The sequence below is a fragment of the Rhea americana genome, unplaced genomic scaffold (assembly GCF_003343005.1).
Source record: "Rhea americana isolate MKP2758 unplaced genomic scaffold, rheAme1 scaffold_52, whole genome shotgun sequence".
Lineage (NCBI taxonomy): Eukaryota > Metazoa > Chordata > Aves > Rheiformes > Rheidae > Rhea > Rhea americana.
In genome coordinates this window covers 4658299-4683882 of record NW_028186668.1, presented here as the reverse complement: position 1 = coordinate 4683882, position 25584 = coordinate 4658299, and the positions used below count along the sequence as shown (strand labels likewise).

Below are 25584 nucleotides of genomic sequence, written 5' to 3'. Positions count from 1 at the left end.
TCTTTACAGAGGCCCTAATGTCAATGCCCTCTCCAAACCACAACCACTCATGCTCCAGCCTTCACAAAACAGAATCCTAAAACCATTTTCTTACTTACAACGTATCCCACCTCATCAATGCCACTCTGATCTGGCATCCTGATCCAGAACACAGCTGCCGAGTTCCCACAGTAGGCACTGAACACAGCAAGCTACAGCCATCATCTGATCAGTGGTATCTGTACAGAAGCATCTGATTCATAACAGACTAATCATYTCCATGTAGGCAGTCAACACCAAACAGTGAAGGCCTGTGTGGAGGCACTGCCCTGTCAGCTCAGGAAAGTGTTTGTCCACAGGCAGAATCAAGAGCTACTGCATGCTGCTCTGACATAGGACAGTGACACCAGAGCTTGGGACCTTCTGATGAAGACTTAAATACACTACCACATGCTTTTATAACAGTTCTGTGACTGGCAGAGGTTGTTTCAGCATTAAGTTTTTTGCTGGTTTAACTGCTTCTCACATAGCAGACCTCAGTAGCGTCTCATGACAACAAGAATTTCTAATATAGGCCCAAACATGCTTTCAAGCAGTATCCAGGGATGTTTTCTACAGAATTCAGGACAAGTATTTACAGAAATCAGCAGCCTAACCTGGATCTAACAGATGGCAATATCCAGTCCAAAAACCTGAATCTAACATTTGCCAATTAGGGAGACTATAAAAGGGCAAATATTACATAATAATGCCTCACTGAGTTTTTCTCCTAGCAGTTGTGGCTCAGGAATACCTACACTTAAAAGCCTTAGATGGATTTTCCAAACTTCTCTAGTTGCTTTTGGACTCTACACAACTTCAGATACTACAAATACCTCCAAAAATGATTTCCACGGCTTAGTTACAGTGTGAACCACATTCTTCCTTCCTCACTTCTTTGAGTAGCCCCTAGATCCTATGTCAAAAGAAACAAACAAAAAAAAAATTTCCATCTTCTCCATGCCACTCATTACTGACACTGTACAGACCTCAGATACTCTTCTCTTATCTAGATAGAAGAGTCAACATTTGCATGTTACTCACAGACTCATTTCCTTACATTTTCTTGACCATTCTTCTCTAAGCTACTTTATTGTTTTTGATACCAGTGAAGAGGTGGAAAGAGGGGGAAAGACGGACACCAAAAGTTCACCATGCACACACTGGAATTATATACTAGTATAATGGTGTTTTCTGTTCCATATTCCATTCCTAGTAATAGATTTCCACTTCTGACAAACCAATGTCACTGACTAAGCACTGAAGCCAACAGCATCTTCATAGCATCACTATAACCCCTATCATCTAATTCATTAAGTATAATGGTTTGCTTCCCTGTAACAGAGATTATCTTTTCCTAATTTAAAATAAAATTAACTTTTTTTTTTTATCTTAAATGTAGCAAGAGTAAGGATTCTAAGTTCCAACARTCCAATTTGCATAAGTGTTGAAATGGCAGACTACTGTCTCCTTTAAATACAGTATTTCTCCAAGCCATTGCCCTAAATATGGTTCATCTTGATGCTAGAACACAGAAGAGTCAAAGACAACAAGACAAACACTAAATGGCAKATCTTAAAGTTACTGTATCTGAATTTTCTTTGAACTGATATATGTTATGTAGTCATATATCAGTTCAAAGAAAACTCAGATACTAAACTGAAATTTTAACTACAGTATGCTAGATGGTACTTGACAAAGCCAGAGTAGTTGAGCAATGATAAGCAGCAAACATGAATCAAGCTTTTAAAGATCCAGAAAGGGGAGAAAGGAAGGGATCTGGAAAACTACAGACCAGTAAAGCAAATGCCTCAGTCAAATAAATCGATAAAAGATGTAATACAGAACTGGTAGGTTTTGTTTAAATACGAAAATACAAAAGAATTAATATGGTTTTCATAGAATTAATGTTTCTAAAATTCATCAACTCTTTGAAGCAATTGCCAGTAAACATAGGACAGTCCAGTTAACACACCATATCTGAATATTCTTTGGGAAGACACCTCACCAAGGGCTGTTGTTGTTTTAAACAGTATCATGACATGAAAGAGTCTTCTAAAAGACTGAACTAGTCAAGAGTTAAGAAACACCACTTACAGACAAAGAGTTTATTTTCACTATGAAGAGATTACTAGAAATATCTGTCTTTAGACTGGCACTCCCCAACAGAAGGCATGTGTGATTTCAGAAAGGGTGGGGAAAGTGAGTAACTTTGTATCCTCAGCAAAGTTCAAGGTAGTTAAAAGCTGAGCTCACAGCAAACAGCTACTGTCAGAGTTTGTGAACAGCCATGTGTTAAAAGGACAGGAGAAATCCAGTGCTAACAGATACAAAAACAACCCTCAGGCCAAAAAAGGAAAAAACCACCTCTTAATTATACATGCAGAAAAATGAGCTGTAAATTAGCTATTCCCACCTACAAATAAAGAAGGATAGTCAACTAACAACTTTAGATCAAAGATCAGCCACAAGAAATCCAAAAAAATTTTAGGAACAATTGGAGAAGATAGAGATAGCATACACAAGTCTTATTATATCCATATATCCATAATACCTCCACATCTTAAATACAGCTCTAGTCCACCTTCTCAAGAAGATACAGTAGAACAAGAAAGAGTATAAAGATGTACACTGGTTAAACTGACTAATGTAATAGCTTTCATACAAGGAGAGAATAAATGAACTAAAAGCATTCATCTTGGAAAGACAGTATGGGATGACAGTAGAATTAAGGGAATATTGGATATACAGAAGCATACAAAGTCACGCACAATACGGAGAAGACCCATAGCATAAGAACATTCATAGCATAAATCCCATAGCGTAAGTCACCCGTTGTTACAGCAAYTGAACAAACAAAAGAAGGCAAGTTTTCATATCAACCATGGAACTCATTGCCACAGGGTGTTGTGCAGGTCCCCAAAAACAAAAAATAGCTTTCAGAAAACAATTAAAAAAAAAAGAGGAAAAAAAAAAAAAAAAAGGCCAGTCCCTTAACTGCTACTAACAATACAGATGCTATCCCTGACTCCTCAAGAAACTCCTCAGCCATGGTCTCTGTAGAGAAGCTGGGAAGATTCATCAGAAAAAGCATCAAGGTGCATTTACATCGTTTCTTATGCTTTTCCCCAAAGCATTCATTACAGACCATTATCTCTCAGGATAACAAATAAATAGACCTTTCATCTGAACCTGCACAGTCATCCTTCAGTTACTATGAAAAAAAAATTATTCATTTTTTTTTCCTCTAAAGCCACATTAGGCAAAAAATGTCTGTCATACTAACTTAGTCATTACCCCCAAAAACAGCAAAAAAAAAAAAAAAAAACACACAGTAAGGCACTACTTGAGCCACAGTAATTCGCCTTTATTCTCCAAATTCTTTAAACCACATGAAATACTTCATTTTGCAATTACCACGAAATTTAAAAGCAGAGTTAAATGACCGAATACTGGAAGGTGCAGACACTGTTTCACAACAAACAAAATACTGTACTGAAATTACCTGCCAAAAAGTCTGAGAATGTGTTCAACCTAGTCCAGTATAACTGCACCCTGTTGCCAAGAGACAGTCCTAACTCAATGCCTTCCACACATGAACCCCTTACACTTCCCTTGGGTCCGATCTCAATCAAAGGATGAGAGTTAGTTCAGCAATAGAAAGCTACTCAGTTTATTTTCCAGGAGATCGGTTCGTGGAAGCTGCTTACTGCAGTTGCACAGTCTGTATATGTTGACACTGGGGAAATGGCAGGACTGTGTCCTAGATGGTACGGTTACACGCATTTCCCTTTCAGAGGTGGCCCACAGGTACAACAGAAAAGATGCAACAAACTGCATCCACCATTAAAAGATGCAAGTACAGTAACTCTAACATTACTGAATACATACGAGTCACTCAAGAAATATTGACATGGACTAAAATTGGGACTATTTCAAAATTAGCTAGTAACTATTTTTAGTTTTAAATAATGACCAGGCGACAAGCAAAGAGAAAGTTTCACATCACTATAACAATATGCTTAAGTTATTGTATAGAATACCAATAATAATGTTCTGTTGGGAAAAATTCATATGGTATATTAACATTGGGTATTTTTCCATTTAACAATTTTTGTTATTTAAATGTATGTAAAAATCAGCCTCAGTCTACAGGAACAAGTTATGGATTTTTACATTGCCCTGTCTTTACAGACAGCTCATACTACCGGACTTCTGCTGGAGGCTCACAATTTTCTCAGACCCAGACACAAAGTTAAATACAGTGAATTAAGGATGAGGCTTCCAGAGTAACTGAAACCCCCAGGGGAAGCACTTAAAACTGAAACTGTCATCTACATAACACTAAGAAGAAAGGATACCAATGGAATCACATGAAATGTGAAAAGAGCATCCTCAGAAACACAATTCATTACGGAAATCACTGTGAAAGAGTGAATGGCTAAAATGTTCAGTCATTTTGTCGAACTAAGAGCACATATAAACCCTGTTTAGATCATTATCTCCACCACAACACCACCTTCCCTTCACCCCCCCCAAAAAAAACAAACAAACAAACAAACAAACAAAAAAAAACAGTGACCTCCTCTGGAGTTTCACCTGATGTGACTGTATCAGTAAGTCTTGAGACCTCATCCTTTTAGCTGCGAGGTCAGAGTAGATACCTGTTCTTACCAGAGTCACACTGCACCAGAAACAGGGCTGCTACAAGAGACAAAATCTGCAAAATACATCACTGTATTAACATAGAAAATGCCAATGCAGAATAAAAGTACCAACYGAATAAAACAGATTAGAAAAACAAGAGGTTGTGCATTAAAAACAGTAACCAGGTCAATGACTTTAAATATTCAGCCTCAGAGGAGAGGCAAGACTGCTTCAAAAGCAAGATGTTTTTGTACATGGCAAGAACTGGTGCAACATCCAGCGATGCCCTAGGTGATGTGTTCTCACTTCCTTGCTCCTTAAAGCAATAGCATGTAATGGCTATTAGGATCAAACTTACCTACAAAAGAGGCAGAAGCTTTCCTGTATGTCTAAACAGACCTAGAAGTACAGCCTACAACTTAAAGATAAGAAGTTATCAGGTATTACATTGTCATACATTTAAAGGCTCAGTGTCAATAGTGTCTTAAACGCTGATTAAACTGACCAAATAAAAGCAAAGGCTTCTCCCTCTTGAATAACTGCTCAAACAGTGGAAGGACTCTGAAGCCTCAAAGGCGCAACTGAAGAGAGCTTGTGTGCACTGTGGGATTGCTCATTGGGCAGGGTGCAACGTAACAGTTTTTAAATGCAGACTAGGATTGCAGCAGCACAGAGCAGCATAACAGAAAGCAATTACAACAAGATTTTGTGCTTAGCAAAAACAATAGCTAAAAAAATAACAAATCCTATCATTCAGAAGCATCAAAACTTCTGTATACAAAACTAAGTTTGTTCCATGTATCTGGAACAGTGACGATACACTACAGAAAATCAGCAGTATCTTATACATCTGTCTAAATTTTTTCCTCCTAAAAGGTCACTGTGTTTCCTCTTCTTTCCTAGTCATTAGCAAGAAATGTTTGAAAATGCTGACAGCTTTTCAAAGTCCCACAGTTTCCTCTTATGAAAAAGAAATGATACCAGATGCTGCAAATAGAAAGAAATGAAATGACAAGCAGCTATAATGGAATAAAATATGAAGTTCTAAAAGTAGGCTGAAAAGCCAAGCAAGTCATTCCAATAGGATGTTCCAGAAACATTTAGTAAATAAAGATGCGATTCCAACAATTCCAAATTGCTTGAAAATCTCTAGCAATCTTCTTTCAAAAAGCCAGTGTCATAAGAAGAGAAGTTGACTCAACTTCAGGGGRAAAAAAAAAAAAAAGAAGAAAAATTCAAGCTCTTTCACAGCTGAGAAAAATCTTTTACATACATTGCAAATAACAGAATGCAGAGCTATCAAAAAGACAAAAAAATACAAACTAGGATAATACTGGGTTTTCTTTCAATACATCTCACAGCTCACAGCATACAATTCAGGTGAGTATACTCTTTTTAACCTCTTGGAAGTGACAGAGGATCTGAAAGCAAACACGAAGAGTTTACAAAAAAAACTGATCCTGCCGATTAAAAAGCACTTCTCATTTGTTTTTATAAACAGACTGAAAACACTCATTTCGCACAATGAGAAAGACCAGCCACATTTGTTTTACATGAGCCTTTGCAAGTATTCTCAAATAACCTGCCTTATTCTGTACAAAGACTGCCATGTCACCCAATACTGCAGATCTGATAAAGTAATACAGTATTCGTATTTACTATCTTGCAATACAGTTGGTTTTAGGTTGCCTAACAACAAACCCAGCTACAAAAGCTGCTCTTAGATCATGTAGTAGTAGCTTCCTCAATATGCTCTACCAGCTAGAAAAGCTACTACAGTAATTTCTTCTAGACACAGATCTTCACATCATAATCTACACCTTCGCCATCTTTTAAAACTGAGTTTCTACAACATGCTTCACACAAAGCTGTGCTTTAACTTCCATACTGTATCAAAGCAATGCGAATTATGCTTTATGACCATTCATCCCTTTAAACTCCATGACCATCTAGTTAGTGGTTTCCAAACAGTTTAACCTATAAAGTCCCARTAGCTGTGGGGTTTCCCAACAGCAAGGTGTCTCTTCCCCAGTGCCACCCTGTTGCACTAACTACTGGCCAAGGCTTTCTGTCTAAATCTCTCTCACGTCAAATGAGTGGTTTAGCAGCTGTGTTCTCTGCAAGTTGGTTGAGCAAGGGTTCTTCACCTGTCAAACAAGCCAGCTCATTGACTCAAAAAGGCATGCTGCATCTGCTTGTATGAATTTCCTTCGAAAGACTGTTTTAAAGAGTCGAGAAAACAAAGGAGAGAGTTTCATGTTATGAGGGGAATTTAGTGTCCTTCATTAAATTATAGGAAGGGCACCTGAAGACTCCTCTTTTGGACTACAAAGCCTCCACGTTCTACAAAAGTTGAAGAAATGTATAAAAATAAAGAAGTAATTTTAATATTAAAAATAGGAGTATTTCAAACAAACCTCAACATACCTCACTTCAAACACTGCCAGTTAGCTGAGGGTAGACCCTGCCATGAAAATAAGTTATTTCACTTAGGTAGCTTTATATAGCAAAAACTACTAAATTCAGTAAGCAGTGAGGACACTCCTTATTGCAACCTGCATTAACTTCTACCAAAAACAAACAAACTTCGGAGCAATTTCAGGTAGCAGTTAGATCAAATTCAATCCAGTTTCAGGACTCTCGGTAGTTAAGCAAAAACACCACAACCCTGCACTGAGCGCTCTTGCAAAACATCACCCAAAAGAGTTCAAATCTCTTCCTCCAAAACCCCCAGAACAGTACTAGCAGGTGACTGCTTCACRGTAGATTAGCAGTATTTCTGCAGTCAGCATAAACATCGCAGTACCACTTTTGGTTATTTCATCAATACTGACACTTTATTATTTAACCTTTTATTTCTCTTATCTGAAGTTTAGGAAAGTTTAAGGTATTTGAACTAGTATTTTTCATGCAGTGCATCTGCCTCATGCTTTACTTTATTACATTCATTAGTATTTTGAATGGAATTTTCCTATTTGGACATTATCAAAATGAGAATATAGAAATATTATGCTTGCTAGAATTTAACTTTGGAAACTCCACTCTTCAACACTTCAGCTCTCCTCGCACTGGGACAGAATTTTTAAAAGGCTCTCTTCCCTCTCTGTCAAAATTTCTTTCCAATACACACTGGAAATTGTCCCCTAAGAAAAACCACCCAATTTTAATCAGATTCTTGGTTCTGCTGCATTTTAAACTGGTCTACAGACATGCTTAAGAAAGACTAGTTTTGTCACAGACTTCCATAGGATTCCATCTACACAGGACAGAGCAGAACTTCCCCTAGAACTGTAGTTTTGATGCAGTTCAGTCACAAACATCAAAAGAGGAAGCCTTTAAGAGAAAGCAACTGCCCAGTTCAAATGCTGGGAAATCAAAGCTAGATCCACAACAGAGGAGCCAGGAGGCAGAAGAGTGACATATCCAAGATTAAGATCCACCTAACTTTAGGGAACTGATTTTCAGGTATCTGGGTCTATGCTGGCTCCTTTTGTACCCCAGAGGGACACRCATCCTGTACACCACAGGCCACCCTCTGGTGAGGCCTCTCTCACTGACTACCAATGGCAGCCTCCATGACTAACTTAAACTGCAGTCCACGAGACAGAAACACCTGAAAGCAAGGGAATAGAGGAAGATRCAGACATTACAAGAACTGCAGTCTGGAAAAATCCCATCCCTCCTCAACCACTCTCTCATCTATAAAGCGGTACCGTCTCCTTTCCAAGTTTTTGAGCCCATCATCCCCTTCATTCTAAGCAACTTAATCAGATCAAAACTAAAAGACAATCCAGCTTTTTGATGGGGTAGTTCTCTGCCAATTTAGGGATCTGACCAGCACCAGATCTAGTCTACAGTAAGCAGCAGGAGCACACAGAGAACAATCTTCCCCTTTGAGCAGCCATAAGGAGTTAGTTATATTCACTCACTTGTCTCAGGACCTGGGAAATCACCGTTAGAGAGCTGAAGTTAGGCAGAAGAAGTGCCATTCTAGAAATGACAGCAGAGCTCAAACAGCATGGCACAGCTCTGAAGAAGGTATAGAAGGCAAGATCAGGACTGAAAACCCCTGGAGAAGGGGGGGAAACAGACCCAAAAGAAGGGGGCATGAGTGGAGAGAAACTGAAGCAATTGCCAAGAGCCCAGCATACAAGTCGCACCATTCCCCTGCTATCAACAAATACTTACAAAAACACAGTAGTTGAGCATATATGTATTTCTTCTCAGACCAGTACAAACAAGGAATGGTAAGCTTACCACCACTAGCAAATACACTATCAGGTCATGTTGAGAGTTGAGTAGCAGAGCTGGCAGTTCCACTCCCATGCATCACATCAATGCGCTGTCCCAGGGAGCATTTTTAAAATCTAAAAAATCTCCTGAAGGTGATCTGCATATGCACTATACAATAATCACTACCCTTTCCCTCAAGATCTCTGTCCAATTCAGGGCCTAGAACAAGACTCRTCAAGGGATCTATCAGGGATTTGCCTACAAGGTCATTTCCCCCCCAAAGCGCTGGCTTTAGCATCAGTAATTGCTCGTAGAGCTCGTAGGCCCCAAGCCTCTTCCAGTCGGCACGCTCTCCTACCCTCCAAGGTCTCTAAGGGTCACTCTGAGAAGCAAGTCACTTCACTTACCTGGATTAAAAACAATTTCAAAACAGAGTTCAAGTTTGCCATTTAGCTCCAAAAAGAACTGTATTTGCAAAAAACAGGGGGTTGGTTAGCATTCACAGCTGCAGGAGCAGTTAGCACTCATGCTTTGCCTGGAGCTCCGTACAGTCTTAAGAAATAAATAGTTAACATTTGTGAATATCTGGTACTATTGTGGGAAAAAAAGCAAATAGTCACGCAAGAATTAGTCATTATGTCTTCAAGTAAAAATTGAAATTATATCCAATAAAAGTACGAGACCATACAACGAACAACAGAAAGTACGGAAGTGCTTTCCAACTGATACCAGGCAAAGTTCATACAGAAAACTCTGAGCATTTACATATTATCACAATGCACGTATACAGGGGGCCCCAAATAGAATTTTTAGTTATAGCATAACATTTTTTGTTTGGTTAAAGCCTTAATAGCATTAGAGACAAAAAGCGGAGTTGAAGAAAGTTTGCTGGGTAGAAGTTAATATATGGTAGCTCTGATTCTAAAACACTTGCATAACACTAACAAGGGTAAAAACCCCACATTTTTAAGCTAAGTAATAACAGAACAATTTATTTATATCTGTGTGAGACAAATCCAAACTACACGCTCTTGAGTGCCCTGGTTGCAAAAAGCAGACTGCAGCATTTGCATTTTTAAACAGCTTATTACACTATTGCCTCTCATTTCTGTCTCAAAGAATTCTTTCCTGAAATCCAACAGTTTTGGACTGCTCTAAAGGCACATCAGTATTTTTTTTTCCCACTCACTGACAATAGCTATAAATAAAATTGCAAACACTCATTTAATCCTGGATGATATACTGAGAGTTGAAAATGAGATGCTCACTTCCAGCAAGAAGATTAACAAAAAATTAAAAGATAAACCACCTTAATAAGCAAGTACAGACAGGAAAGAAATCAGTAAAATGACAGGCACCTTCGAAACAGCAGAGCCCTCTATGCCAGCTAATTAACTTTGGCCATAAATAATACCTAGATGTGGTCAATTTAACTATCAGCAGTTTACAGTATCAAAGTCAACTAATTATAACAACTACATAGTTGTATCTTAACAATGAAGAATTACTCTTTCAGTTTCACTGCCAAGTATCTAAAATGCCTCAGCTCTATTTATACATGAAAGTTGTCTTTTCTAAAACATTCATGTGACACCCAGGTGAAGAACTGGCCCGAGGCAAAGGGCATGAAAATGCATTTTTTGTCTTTTACTTTACTCTGCTAATAAGCCTGCAGGGTGAATGGATTTAAATGGCCTATTCTAATAATAGTTAAATTAGAATAATTTTGTTTTATATATGTATTCAAGCACTTTCCTAAACATTGAGTATCAATCTTTGCCAAAACCTCACAGTCAGATAGCTAAGTGGGAGTATCCCCATACACTTGAATAGTCTAATACACATGAGAACAAAGAATCTGAACAAGCGATAGAAAATTTTGGCTACCTTGAAGGTGTTGCACCGAGGCTGCTTTTAAGATGGAACATGGAAATCACTTAAGTGCATATTTTTAAAGGCATTCTACATAGCAAAGAAGCATATATACTATGCAAAAAACAGTGTAAGTCTCAACACATTTTGCATGTAAAACCAGTTATTTAATAAACAAGGAAAGAAATATGTCTGCAGATTTGAACCAAACTACTTCTAGGCACTGCTTGTGTAAAGTTTTTAGAACTAAGAGTTGTCCTTCCCTCAAATCTCATTATCTCATTTTTATTCATTAATTGAGCGAACAAGTTGGGGGGGGGGCAGCAGGGGAACAAATTCTCTTCCCCCCTCCCTATTCTCAGTCTCTCTGATTTGTTCTGACTGACTGAACATGTTTGCAGAAGAGACTGAAAAGTAGGTAAGCAGAAGAGCTGAAAAGTCAGTCAGTCAAGCTTTATTTTAGGTTTGGGTGGTTCCCCTGTTGTTTCACAAATAGGACCAACAAAATTTTGTGCTGGCACAAGTAAAGATGAAGCACATTTAAGGAGGAACAGGCAGCAGCAATACCTTAAACTAGCATTACCAAACACTTTAAGTGTCATCTATCACATAGCCAGGCAATGCAGAAGGCTAACTGCTGCCAAAAGAGAAGGTCCTGCTCCACTCCCTCCTCTGCTTCATCCTTTATGCCACAGTAACTCAAATGACCCACTAAGATCCAGTTCACGGGGTCACACTGGTGGAAAAACCTAACCCACCAGAGGTGGGGGGCATGCAACATACAGTGAACTGCAAGTCTGGCAGTTCATCTACACATGAAGTAAGAAGTGTTTCTGCTCATTCTTCATCAGAAAAAAGCATGAAGCACAGAGGGTAAATTCATCTAGACAAAGTGAAAATAATATTCAGGCAGTACATGTAAGGAAAGTCAACACTGAGTTGGTTGGTGCCTGCCTCAGAGTGTTTCCATGGCAGCTGACACTAGTCACAGCATAGCACACTCCCTCCCTCTCTCAGACCACCCCAACCTCCTGCTTACATAGACTGATGTTTGAGCCCATCAACAGGACTGTGAAAAAAAAAAATCTTTTTCCATTTCTTGCAAAATTAGAGTAGGATTTCAAATAGCATCCAGACAATTGCTGAGATAGGCAATTCCGCTCCTAACAGGTGTCCCCAATTCCTCCCTTGCATCAAAGCTGGCACTCAGACACTGGACTGAGGCAATTTGGCTCACTATCCCAGTAGGAGGAGGTTTGAGTAGGTTTTTTGTTTGTTTTATTTTTAAATAGGTTGGATATCTGTGGATTTACTAAACCAAYTGGCTCCAGAAGCTATCCAACACACATCCAAACCAGCATAAGATAAAATGCTCAGAGAGAGGAGAAGGCAGATCTCTTTTGGCAACAGTGACCTGCTAGATCGGCTCACTTTCTTTCACGTAAAATCGCCACCAGTAAGTGTTACACCAAACCACCAATAAACCCACTACTAAATATTTCTGCACTATTTCAATTCAGATTTGTTCTTTTGTCTTCAGAGGAAGCTGCCTAGCACGTAGCCACACACAGAGCCACTCCAAGCTCTGCTCTGTTGTGCCAGTTGCTGCTAGATTGGTAGGTGAAGGGAGAGCATTTTGACCAACATTGAAGCTCTGCCTTGGGACACCTGGAGCCTGTCCTTAACRATTTTCAGAGAGGAACTTGATGGAAAAAAAAGCAGTAGTAGTGCCATCAGTGCAGAAATTAGATTCCTGATTGGAAAAATCTGAGCATGCTTAAATTGCCCTAAAAATTGATGACTATTAGATTTAATTTCTCCAACCCTACGAATTCTACTGAAAGACCCTTGCCTTTTTTTTTTTTTTTTTTTTTTTTTTCTTTTAGGAGATAGGAGAAAGAAGGAAAGAATAATTTAAAAGTAGGGCACTAGTTTGTTTTGCAGCAGCAACACCTACTTGAGCCCAAAAGACAAGTCTCACTACTTTTGCTGACACTTCCAGGTAATGTTTCCTTAAAATGATCACATAGTGCAACCTAAGGGTTCCTGTGAAGCAAGAATGGACATCAGATAGAGAAGACTTGATCAGGTTGCAATTTCACAGCATACTTAACATATATTTTAAAAAATTGCTACGCGTATCATCACCACATTCCCACACACCATCCCAGTCTCCTCTCTGATGACCACTTCAATGCTTTTCTTCTTTAGGAACATTAGCATGAGGGAGTGGACAGGAAATAAGATAATGGGGGGCAGGGGAAAAAAACTCAATCCTACCATAGTAAAATCTGAAGAGTCTCTTCACAAACAGAAAGTATCAACTAGTAATGGACATTTGATAGTATTGTTTTTCCTCTGTTTTTTCATTACTTCAGTACCACTATTTCATTCTACCTTGCATAGGGCTGGTGAAGCAAGTAACACCAAGGATTTGCACTGGAGCAGAAGCTTGGCTCAGTTTTTAGTGTTTTGTCTCTAAATCAGACTCAAAAGCAACTGCTAGCTAATTGTTTCTAAATACTCTACTTCATTCAAAGAAGCACAGCCAACTTGATGATGAATACAGCAACACTCTGTGCTGCACAAAACATACAACAGTCTAAAAACCTGAGAGCTCCTCAGACTTCAGCTGAAGTTTAACATAGAAGAATGGTTTGGTGATCAGATTTTCATTGCTAAATACCAGCCTGCAGCCCAGCCTCTCCATGAAGCACAGCTTACCCCATGAACCCCTCACTCCCCTCCCCAGCAGCAATGCACCACCCCACACACTGCTCCCCTCCAGGGCTGCAGCACCTCAGAAGCACAGCTGTGCAGGCTGCGCGGCTGCCTAAACCAACCCTCCCCACTTCCCTGAAGCAAAGGCAGCCAGCAAAATGCAATGAAACACAATTACCTTAGCACCCACTTTAGAAAGACGGCCCCTGCCCAAGGAGAGATCCCCCACCTTTTTTTTTTTTTTTTTTTTTTTTTTTTTTTTTAATGCGGCAGTGCGCACAATCCTGTCTCTGTGCTTGGCCCACAAGACCACCCGGACAGAAAGACACTGCTGCCTCCTACTTCCTCTCTCCCACCCTCCACCATCAGGCTGCACAGCTGGCTCTGCACAGATCCAGAGAAGAGGCTGCCACCTACTGAAATATCACATGATCTTCCTACACAGCTGAGTTTCCCTTCCCCAGCCACCTGCAACTAGAGCCTGCTTACTTTTTGATACAGGTGAGGAGGTGGAYTGAAGCAACATGGTTGAAGATGACTTATTTTCAGTAACTAGTCTGAGGTTTTCAGTGCTATATTTTTTTCTTATTACCTAGAAATTCAGGATTTCCTTAAAGCTGTAAAGATCTGGGAAAAGCTAGCAATGTCAAAAAAAAATCTTTGAGTCTGTCTGTGTGAGAAGCATAATATTGTTCCAGCTCTTAATAACACTGACATGACCAGCCTAGTAGCTGATGAAATGTCAGTTAACTACAATGAAAGAGAGGTCTCAAGCTGAAACATGCAAGAGCTAGAGGTATCTGGACATTCAGCTGAACACAGTAAGGTGAGACTAACTCCCCTTAAGGGGAAAAAAAAAAGAGAAAATCACCAACATATACTAAATACGCCTTTTATTTTCAATTAGAGCAAGTGAGCAAGGTGCTTCTTTCCTCTCATCAAAACCATCTTATAAAAATCAAACCTGTGGAACCATCTCACCACAACAGAGTGCACATCACCTTTCCCACACATGCCAAGATACTTGCCTGCAAGCAGAAGCCAGGAACAGTTGCAAAGCTAGAAGCATTTAAGAAATCAATGGGTCATACAAAAACTAGACTTGACATTGCATCATTTTCAAGGTACTGAAGTGGTTTGTGTTGATTTTTAAGTCCAAAATGAATACAAAAGAAGAATCTGTATCACAGTAAATGAGCAAAAGCAGCAGCCTGCTTTGTTGAACTGAACTTGCTTCTGCATAGTCTTGATCTTATATAATCTTCACACCAACTGTTCTGCTAGAATTCTTCCCTTGCAAAAAAAAAAAAAAAAAAAAAAAAAAAAAAAAAAGATGTAATATAGTTGTTGCTGCCACAACAAAAAAAAAATTCGCAAGTTCCCACAGAGTCCAAGCACTGCCACTTGCTATACTGCAGAATGATCTACAGCAATCAGGACCTTATTGATCGTTTTATAGTCCAAAAGCATATCTTAAAAATATGTAACACTATGCCCTCATTAGAGCTGCAAGCATACACATTTTCTTTGCACAGAATRCTGCTATCTCTAATATTCTATATGGAAGTAGATTCTCTGTCCTCACTCTGTCATACATATCAGCTTGGGAAATTTACCTGACACCTAATAATAAGGTAATTGCATTAAYTATACATGTGGTTAGAAGAGTGCAAGCTTTAACTGCATTTCTATTTTCAGTACATTTGCCATGGAAAAGTTTCTTACAAGTCTTCAGGAGTATTTAACAGAAGGGAAAGAAAAAGTCTGAGTAAGCTTCAGGAATTATTTTCAAAAACCCCCAGCAACAACCAACACGGTCATAATCATAATCTGTGAAAGAAGAAAGGCAGGCAGGCTCTGACATGCATGCAGAACTGCCTAGCAAAACACACTTCACCGCTCCATGCTCATCTCACAGCAGGTGCAATACTGCTTGCTACCACCTCCGTACTCCTTTCCCACCAGCTGAGGTACCGTACCTGCTGTAGGTCTCTTGAGGAGAAGGACAACGCAGCTCACCCCTCCTCTGAGGGCTTCCTTCTCACCTGAAGCTCCCATCACTGCAGCAGAGCTTTCTCACTACTCAGACAAATCAGAAGAGAAGGAGGTCCCTCTGGTCCTGCCCACGAGCTGCTACAGCTCCTATGCTTCAGAAAGCCAGCAGGCAAACCCTGCCCCACTGAACTCACACCAGAGAGCTGCAATGCAGCGGAGGCTGAAGAAAGTAGAAAGCACAAACTCCTCTGACAGGTCAGGAGAACAGTACAAGTCAGCAAGCAACCTTTGTATCCTCTCTCTGGGGGACTCTGAAGCTCTGCCCAGAAACCTCCTCCCCTCCAGCTCTCAATACCCACCCCTTTCTCCTGATGCTATTAGCCTCTACACTTCTCCCTCACATGATTAGCTCGTCTTCTATCAAAGGAAGTACTGAGCCCTTCTGGTGAAAACAATTTGCTGTAGTTAGGCATAAGATTATACAATGCTAAAATCTTCCATGCATTCTAGATTAACAGTACAATACACTTTTTAATCGCTAGAAGAGGATTTTGGGAGGAGATCTTAAGAATACAAACACCACAAACAAAACAATTTCACAGAGATCTCTCCCAAACCACACAGCAACTGCTTCAGCGGTTGCAAAACTACTCCGAACATATCTGTACTAGATAATATTTACAGTGAAGAAGTCCAATGTATCACTGTAGCTTTCCTTTTGTGTACTGTTCACCAACACACAACTGAAACATTCTGGATGTAGTTTGACATCCTAGACACCCCACATAYGCAGTCAGATCTACAGTCCACACAGTGTAGACAACTGACTCTACACTCTTGGCAGATTCACCGTGCCACACAGGGTCTGTACGTACGCATATGCACACACACAAAGCATTTTTGTGTTTTAAGTGTTATATCAGCGTGTAATACGTAAGAATTGGCAGGCATGACAATATTTATGGTCCAGTTAAAAACTTCAGAATAATTTTTTTACTCAAGAAATACTGAATGAAGCCCTTCAGCAGCCAAAAATCCTAGCACATTCTCCAACCATCCTTTTTTTTTTTTTTTTTTAGGAATAGTTTTATTTTTTTCAGCCTTTTAAACATTATGCAGTATCAGGTGCTTTTGATCATGTACATCAATGAGGAGAATCAGTCCTCCTCTTTAATGAAAGCCAGCAGACTCATTTTTAGAAGTCATAGCACAACAAAACATTACTGGTGATGCAACAAGTTTGGCAGAATCACAAAAAGTTAAATTCTCATGGGAGCAGAAGGAAGGTTTAAGTGATAGGGAACAGTGTTAGGATCTGGAATGCTGTATCGTGCACTTTCTTATTTTAGATTGTGGATTTATGAGATAAAGCAATAACAGCTTATGATACTACCACTCCTCCCTGTTCAACATGGTATGTTCCTGCCTCTCCGTATGTCATGTCCTCAGCTACCATGACACCAGGCGTGCATGGTATACTGGATGAGGAACAGAGCAACCTTCAAAAATAAGTAATTTCTGCTGTGCTATTTGAGAGACATTCATGACAAGGTAACAATCAAGGCCTTCTCTTCAACAAGATTTTAAAGAATTGGTAAAAACATTAAACACAATCACAGACCTGAATTTCTTATTGCACAGTTTAAGAATCTTTCATCCCATGTAAAAGGAAACCACTCTAAAAATTAATGTAAATATTCAAGTAATAGGATCTTCCTATCTTTGTTATTCCAAAATGTGCTAAAATAAACCTTCCAATCATTCAATCCAGGTGTGCTTCACAATTATTTATGATGGGCAAAACAGACTAGAAAGAGAAGACYAGAGAACCACATGCAACATTTATTTTCAGAACTCTTAAGATTAAGCGATCAAGAAGGAGACAGAAATGGAAGGGTAGACTACAGTAGTTAGACTTGTATCTTCAGTAAAAGAAAAAAACTTAACATTTTTATCTTTTCCATCTTTAAGTTTTTYTCTTTTAATAAAGAATTAAAATTTGCACAAAGAATTTACGCATCTTTAATTAAAGATAGAAAGAATCCCTTGTCCACTGAACTTCACACCAAAGAGCTGCAAGAAAGCAGAGGATTTAAGAAAACAGAAAGCAGGAACTCCTCTGACAGGTCAGGAAAACAATGCAATCAGCAAGCAACCTTTGTAGTCTCTTTCCCAATATTAATCTTTTATTAAAAATGCATAAATTCTTTGTATAATAATATTTAAATATTTACCAATAAGATCTCAGGCTCCAAAGCAAGCTTTCTAATGCGTGGTTTGTAAGTAGTAGATGGTAATAGCAGATGGTAACTTTAAAAAGTAGAAATTCTGAAAGATATTTATGACAAAGCATCAGAAAGGCATTCAGCCAAGGCATCTGGCAGCACAGATTGTGTGAAAGGAACAATCCACTGAAATAAAATCAAGAAGCAAACATAAAAGTAAGATCTGTCAGAATAAGGCAATGGTCTGAACAAGGTGTARAAGTGTGGATGCGTGATTAAATTTCTATCATGTCATTAAAATATTGGCCGAAAGCTCTTCAATACTAGAATCCTCGCTATTCCTAACTAGCGGATGTCAGCTAAGTCCATCCATGCTAACAGCTTAGCTGTACACCTTCCTTTTACAGGTAGCATCTTCAAAACCCAACCGGTGGGGAATACCTTTTCAAGGCCACAGTGGTAAACCACTACAGCTACAATCCTACTATACAAGACAGCATTTATAAGGAAAAGCAGTAGCACTATTGGATCACCTGATATGGCTGGGGAGGGTGAGGGAAGGAGACAGAGACAGCCAAGCTTTCCCCCAGAAGATTAGCTGGTCTAACAGAATGACATTGTTTCCCCTTACAAACTTTTTCCCCCAGGCTACAGTTGTATTATAGACACATCTGAGTATCTCAATATAATCTATAACTCTCCAGAATTCACTCCCCAAATTTGCAAGTAGTGTTCTGAACCTTAAGGGCAAATCCTTCCTGTAGAAGAAATTTACCAGTGGGAACTAATAACCAAATGCAGGAACCTCTCAGACAGCATAAGACTTAAATTTATTTTATTTCTTCTTCCATTAATTTACTGTAAAAATAAAACCCTGGTTTTGGCATTGTCACCTCTGTAATAAGATGATCATGCTGAATCCACTAGGCAGGTAGGTCTTTGACAGGCACAGAAAAGGCTCTGAGCTCTATGGCTTGCCTATCTTTTTCCACTAACCAGTTTCTGTCCTAGAATGTCTCTCACTCACCAGTATATTTTGGCAGTATTACAGCCAAAAAATACAAAATACAATCTGATAGTATTAGGGATTTGCAGTTGAGTTGAGAAGGCAATAATCTAGTCTTTGATGAAAAGACAGCACTGCTGCAAGACATTACTCACAGAATTTGATCAAATTGGACCGAGATTACTGTTCGCARGATATATTCAAGTGTTCTGTCCTTTAGACAACTGACACTATTCTGGACCTTTCTTCTTCCATTAACCCTACATTTAACTGCTCCCTAAAAGAATTCTCTGCTGTTGAATGAGACAGACTTCTTCAGTGCTTCTTTTTGATCCTGCAAGCTATCAAGCAGCTCTGGTCAAATGATGAGCAAAGAGCGCATACATTCTTAGAGGCCTTTTAAAGAGCATGCATCTGGAGCAACAGGACACATATAAAAGAGAATCACTCCAGACAGGTTCATRAAGGCTCACATAGGAACAAATATTCTGTGACCATCATCTTCTGAATCTTGTCACTTCTGCCATACTCCCATGGAGGATGCTACACTTCAGCAGTGAGTCTCATATCAACTACACGTTTATCCATGTTCTTCTGGAACAGAATTCACCACATACAATGATTATATTGTACGCTTTCTCCAGGGAGCTGTTCTGATAAATAGGTCATTCTTCTTAGGAGAGAGTATATTTAAATGCTTTTCTACCCAACGATAAAACCATATTAATTAGCACTGCGTGGGAAAACAAGGGAAAAAAAAAGTAAGAGTAGCATAGAGCAAATATTCCCTGCCTCAAAAAAAATAATGCAGTAAGATGTGAATTTACAATGCAGGCTGCTATTTTACAGTCTCTCCTGTCCACATAGACATTCTTAACAAGCACTGACGCTTCGAAGTRATCTACTTCACGCTACAATCATTATAAGCAGACATCAGCAGTGTCCACATGGGGAAATCATTTTGGAGTCGCAAACTCAGTCCTTCATTGAGGTCTTTGGAACATTTTCCTTTGGATGGATCACAAATATTTGTATCTGTCTATGGCAAATCCTTATAAAAATGAATAGAAGATTGTTCCCCAAGCGTTAATTCTTGAAGCTTCTTTTGCATTACCATCCTAAACTTCAGCTTACCAGAACTGTTGAGAGCTCCAAATTAAGCACTCTTTTTGCTCTGGAACACTTAAGCATAAAAAAAGCAGCACTGGYGGGGAAAAAAAAAAGGACCCATCTGTTTCCTTTAAGGAATAGCAATCCTTCTAGTTAGGATCTGACATCTCTCTTCTGCGTATGTGTTATTTTCCTCCTCTCACTTCCCAATAAATCTGAGAAGTTAGAAAGATAAGAACAACTTTCAGACATCTAACACTTCTGAACCAACAAAGGCCTTCACCTCTACCTATTTTTAGGGTAGCAGGACAGCAGTCCTCTAACGTCCTCCAATAAATGGATGCCATAAAAGAAAACATCTACTGCTGTACAAATTTGTAATAACCATGACAGTTTACCAACTTTTCAAACATGCCATAACAAAGGCTCCAAAGCTGGAACCATAAAGAACAAAAAGAATTGCAGTAAGGCAAGTAGCTCTGACAGAGTATTGTAAAAATATGGTTCTACTATTTTCATGACCAGCTTAGATCTGGAAGCAAAAAGCATTTGTGCAGCGCTGAACTTAAGCTAACCAAGCCAGTGTTGCCTTTTTACCACACTCCCAGAATGATACACAGAGGAACCACCTGACCTAACTACTACACATAATTCAGACTCAGTGCCAGTCTCTAGTGCTCTCTCTCCTTGTAGAGCCATGCATACCTCCACTTTGTGGAATAGCTACTTAGCTTAGGAAAAGCACCACGTTCACATACAGAACAAGGTCACATCTCCCTGCCCCACTCTATAGCTTCTGCTGATAGCTGTATTATGCCAATGCTTCTGCTATTTAGGAAATCACACATACAGCCATCACTTTGTCCAACACTGATGCTCATCATTAACCCTTCACTATCCAAACTGTTTTCTCTGAAGATGACCCCTTYACTGTTTTCCAAGACACTCTTTGCCCAATGAAAAAAAACAGCGAACAGTCTTGAAAATGAGCAACTGCTCTTTCTAAACCTGACTGCGAGTAAGGAAGCATTACACAGATGCTGCATGGAGCGGCTATGGCATCTTCCCAATTCCCACAGTGAGCAAGGCAGAGTTCCACCAGGGCTGACTCACACCTTGCTAAAGGAGATGGGAGAAAGAGTCCAGAATAAGCGAAGGCCAAGAGGCCCCTGCCAGCTCCTCACCTGCTGAATCTGGGTTGCCGTTCCTCTCATCTTTGGACACATATAGGGAGTTGGAAAAATAATGAGAAAACAACAGGGAGTAGCCAATATACAAGTTACATTCATGCAATACTCTCCAGAAGCCCAAGCATTTGTGTGCCCCYTCCTGCCAGCCTCTCAATTCTTCTGGTAACTTGGAAGTAATTCCTGTTCTAACATGCTGAGCTGGAAGCTRCTGCAGCCAGTTACCTCCGCATAAGAAAGGAGTTTCCAGCAATCTTACTGAGAAGCCCCTGAGGCCAGGTTAACAATTTGGTTATACCCAAAAACATTCAAGCTCTGAGAATAAGACAAAAAAAAAAAAACGTTTTTCCTTCACTTTCTTGTCACTGTAAGCAAAAGGGCTCACAAAAGCTTTCTTCTACTACAAAAGAGAGGCTAAAATAGAAGTTTTTGCAGCAGTATGACTATTCAGATTGTAATAATTGAAAAAACCTTCAACCTCAGTAAGAGACCTATTGTAGGGAATGAGTARAGGAAAAACACATTTTTTCCCTTTTGCTTTCACATTTATTTACACTACTGAATTTATTTCCAAAGTGAGATTTCAAGGTCCTCCCAGCTCACACACGTCTCTCTTGCTTGGATTTTAGATCAGTTTTAAGTGATGAATTTCAGAACATAAAAAATTTTAACAGAGCCCTACAAAAGATAAATGGAAAACACATTAGGCAGCCACAAAAGCCAGCTGCTGTAAGGCAAAGTCAAATGCTTGAAATAATGCAAAGCTCATTCCAGAATCTGATTTCTGAATCTTTTAAAACTTTTTGTTTCCCTCCTCTGTCAACAAATCCCCAAGATCCTCGTTTGTTCTTTATTTGCTTTGTATGGGAAAAAGAGAAAGGCAGATACGGGTATAAAGTCTTATTTCRTGAAGAACAGTGTTGGAAGATGCCTTTAAGATGTCTTTCTCCATGATGGAGCCTAAGACTAAATGCAAGCCCTGTAAGTATCATTATTTTCGCTAATGATACTTCACTGTTCCGGGGCCTCAAGAAAGCAATCAGTCTTTTTAATGATATTCTGTTATTGCCTAGCAAAATTACAAGCAAGACCAAAGATGCTGAAAGGACCTGACAACTAATTAAGACAATGCTACACTAATTTATTTACAGAAGCACTAGAAACCATCTCTTCCACCCAAAAAAGCCTTAACTTAAAATACAATACCACTCACTTTCTAGTACAGAGAAGTTGATCTTTTTTATTATTACAGCAGTTCTTCCCTTCCTCCAAGTAAGTGAGGCATCAGCATACATTTGCTATAGCCAAATACATTTGAAATAGATGATTAGATAACTGCAATCCTGAGAAAGGATATTTGGGCAATATGGCAGTTTGCTGGGTCTTTATATAACATAAAGAACAGATACCCCACATAATATTTTCCAACAGGAATTTCCCTTCATTTGGTTGTTATCAACCTGATTTCCRTAAGACAACTGCAGCACCTCAGAAGTAGCTGTACAGGTGAGGTGAGTACAATTATACGTTTATTACTAGGAATCCGTTTCAGCARAAAAGAGAAGTTTTTAATTGCACGGCAACAAAGCCGCATACAAATCATGCCCCTGAACCGAGTCCTGGCAGCGCTTTTTTTGATTTTTTTCCCCTTTTTTTTGGGGGGGGGGGCAGGGAAGGGGCAACGCCACCTGGCTCTTTATCGATAAAGACACTGAACGCAGCATCAGGCGCGGCACAACCGGGCCCTCGCTTTGAGTAATTTTATATCCACGCTGCCAGCAGACCCCCGGCCGCAGCCGGGCCCGGCTCCACACGGGGCTCCCCCGGCCCGAGCAGCCCACGCCGGCGGCCCACGGGCGACCGCCGCAGCCCCACGCGGGGGACTGACCCCGCTCCCTTCCCCCCTCCCCAAGGCCCGCACCCAGGGGAGGGGCGGCTGCCACCATCTTGTCAACCGCCGCCCGCCGCCGCGCGCCCCTGCCACAAAGGCAGCGCAGCGCCGCCGCCCCAGCGCCCCCTCCCCTCCGCCCCGACTCACCTCGAGGCGGAGGGAGGCGCCGCAGCCGCGCAGGAACTCGCGGATGTTGCTCAGGCACTCGCCCTCCGTGCGCGGCTCCGGGTACACCTGGAAGACAAGAGGCGGCCGGCTCAGCGCGGGGCGCGGCGCCCCCGGCCGCGCCTCCCCGCAACGCAACGCAACGCAACGCGCCGCCCTCACCTCCCGCTCCTGCTCCCGCTCCGCTCCCTCCGCAGGCGGCGGCGCCGAGCGCTCCCTCCGCAGGCGGCTGAACCGGGAAGTAAACACGGAGCACAGGAAATGGCGTGACAGGGCAGGCAGATGGACGACGCCGCGGCGGCGCCCCGGCCCGCTCCGCTCCGCTCCGCTCCCCTCGGCTCGGCCCCGCGGCGCAGCCTGCCCGGGCCCGGCCGATCAGCTCTGCGTGGAAACTCCTAAAGAGGTTTTAAGGCACCATCGGCTATTTGGGAAGGGGAGCCCGGGCTGAGGCGGGGGCACAGCCCCGCCTGCTGCTGCCGCCGCCGGGGGAGCTGCCCTCGTCGGCCCTGCGCTGAGGGAAAGGGGCGCCTCCCCCTTGGGGCCGCATCCTGCCCCGAGCTGGGCTGGAAAAAAAGGGGGAAAAAAAAAGGAAACACACACACACACACACACACACACACACACATCTATTTTGTCATATAAAGAGAAAAGCAGAAGCCGCATAGTTGGCTCCTACCTTCTGTGTGCTGATCATGCACTGACTGATCTTACTTCACCCTTTAATTACCTTTATCTAAGGAAATATATATATATATATATTATATATCATTTTCTAAAGAGCTCAGCAGCAGAAAAATGTCAGTACTGAAGAGTTAATGATCTACCAGTTCCAACATCTAGTATTAATTATTTTCGCTTATCTCTAGTTTAACAAACTGCTGCAGTCTCTTGCTAGCCCTGAGAACAAGGAAGTTCACAAAGAGCAAAGCCTTGGTTGAACTTACAGGAAAAAAGCATTTGCCAATACAGCCATGTGCTCACTGTAGCTTTACTCATACTGACTTATAGTTCTGTCTTTCTCCTTAAAACATAGGACTGTATGCAGAAARAGTTGCCTGCAGTACCAGTAGCTTAATTTACCATAACTTAAGTTCTGTGCATGCATAAGCACTATTTCACAATAAATTCACTTATTTCTATGAAGCAGTTTACCAAACAAAATAATGCTTAAACCGAGAGTAAACAGACCTGCAGCCCTGAGCACACAGTTCTGTCTGAATGTGAAAGCTTAGCACAAAAGTGCACTRGAAGTCATTGGAAGTTAAGGTGGCAATGCRTGACACTGCATCCTCTGATTACACRTTACATCAGGAAGGATGTTYTGTTAAATACACTCATCTGTCAGGACTACATGTGTCCACAACCATAATACACCTCYATATCACTTGAAACGTAACACAAGGTTGACTCCTTCTAAATACTGCATCAAGCTGAGACCAAGATAGTGCCTTCTCACATACAGTATCAAAGATATTTCTGACTTCTTGATACCACAAAAAATTAGTAAATACAACAGTATGACTGAGTGAGGCCAGTACAATGAAATTTAAAACACAAGCCACCATCACCTCCTGAACATAAAATTCAGAAGGTATCAAAGCTGGTCTCACATCTGGAGAGGACCATAGAAAACAGCAGACTCCAGTAACTTTAGCTCAAGATCTAACCATGCCAAACAAGCAGACAAGTTTTAAATGAAGGCCATTCTTTATTGGTACAGTGTCAGCTGAAGGAGTTTCCTTTCCTCAAGCGCACACACACACACACAACACAAACTCATTTTTTTTCAGTACTATGATAAACTGCTGTGGGTTAAAAATAGCTATTTTACTATACAGAAATGTAAACCAAGTTTCAAGGAAGTCCTGCATGAGTACATCAGCCCAAATGGGAATATCAGTATATTCAGAAAGGATACAAGCGATAGCAGAACCCTCCTGGAAACATGAACTTCATTCCTCTCACACTGGTTTTATGYTGATCATTTGTTATACTTCTTGATTGCTCTGACTCATTAACTTACCTATTAGCAATTCTAGTAAGAAATCTCAATATTTGCTTATCATTCCAACATCCACTGTAGAAAGATTTAAGATCTATATTACTATTCTTATGTATACACTTCTAGTACACTCTTCCTCCATATTACCATCCAGAACTTACACAATAATTATATAATTGCAATTTATATTACCTTTTTTTTCTTAAAATAAATATGTGCATAATGACTTCCTTTAATTACCTTTTTAGGTCATACTTCMTCATCCCTTTATTTCACCCACCACCTTTTTTCTTGGTTGCTGCTTCTACTTTATCAAGGCCTCTTTTCACACTGAGAAACCTTAAAACTACTTATAGTCCCCAAACAAGAATAACCTCTAACAAGAGCTCACCGTAAATCTAGAAATTTATCTTAAAAGAAACAAACTTGTCTCATAACATAATCAGGTATATCACTCTAACAGTCCTTATTCCCCAAATCCCTAACAAGTTAAGCACAGAATTCTGTAATCA

The 25584-nt window shown here is 40.3% G+C and overlaps 1 protein-coding gene across 1 annotated transcript in view; it reads right to left on the bottom strand.

The window, feature by feature from the left end:
- ARHGEF7 (Rho guanine nucleotide exchange factor 7) overlaps positions 1-25584 on the bottom strand; it is a 128294-nt gene that overhangs the window by 91819 nt on the left and 10891 nt on the right. Inside the window, exons 2-3 of the mRNA XM_085318143.1 lie at positions 23233-23427; positions 23053-23139 (exon numbers count right to left, since the gene is read on the bottom strand). Coding sequence (XP_085174269.1) covers positions 23053-23139; positions 23233-23427 — 282 coding nt within the window. The remainder of the gene's footprint in view (positions 1-23052; positions 23140-23232; positions 23428-25584) is intronic.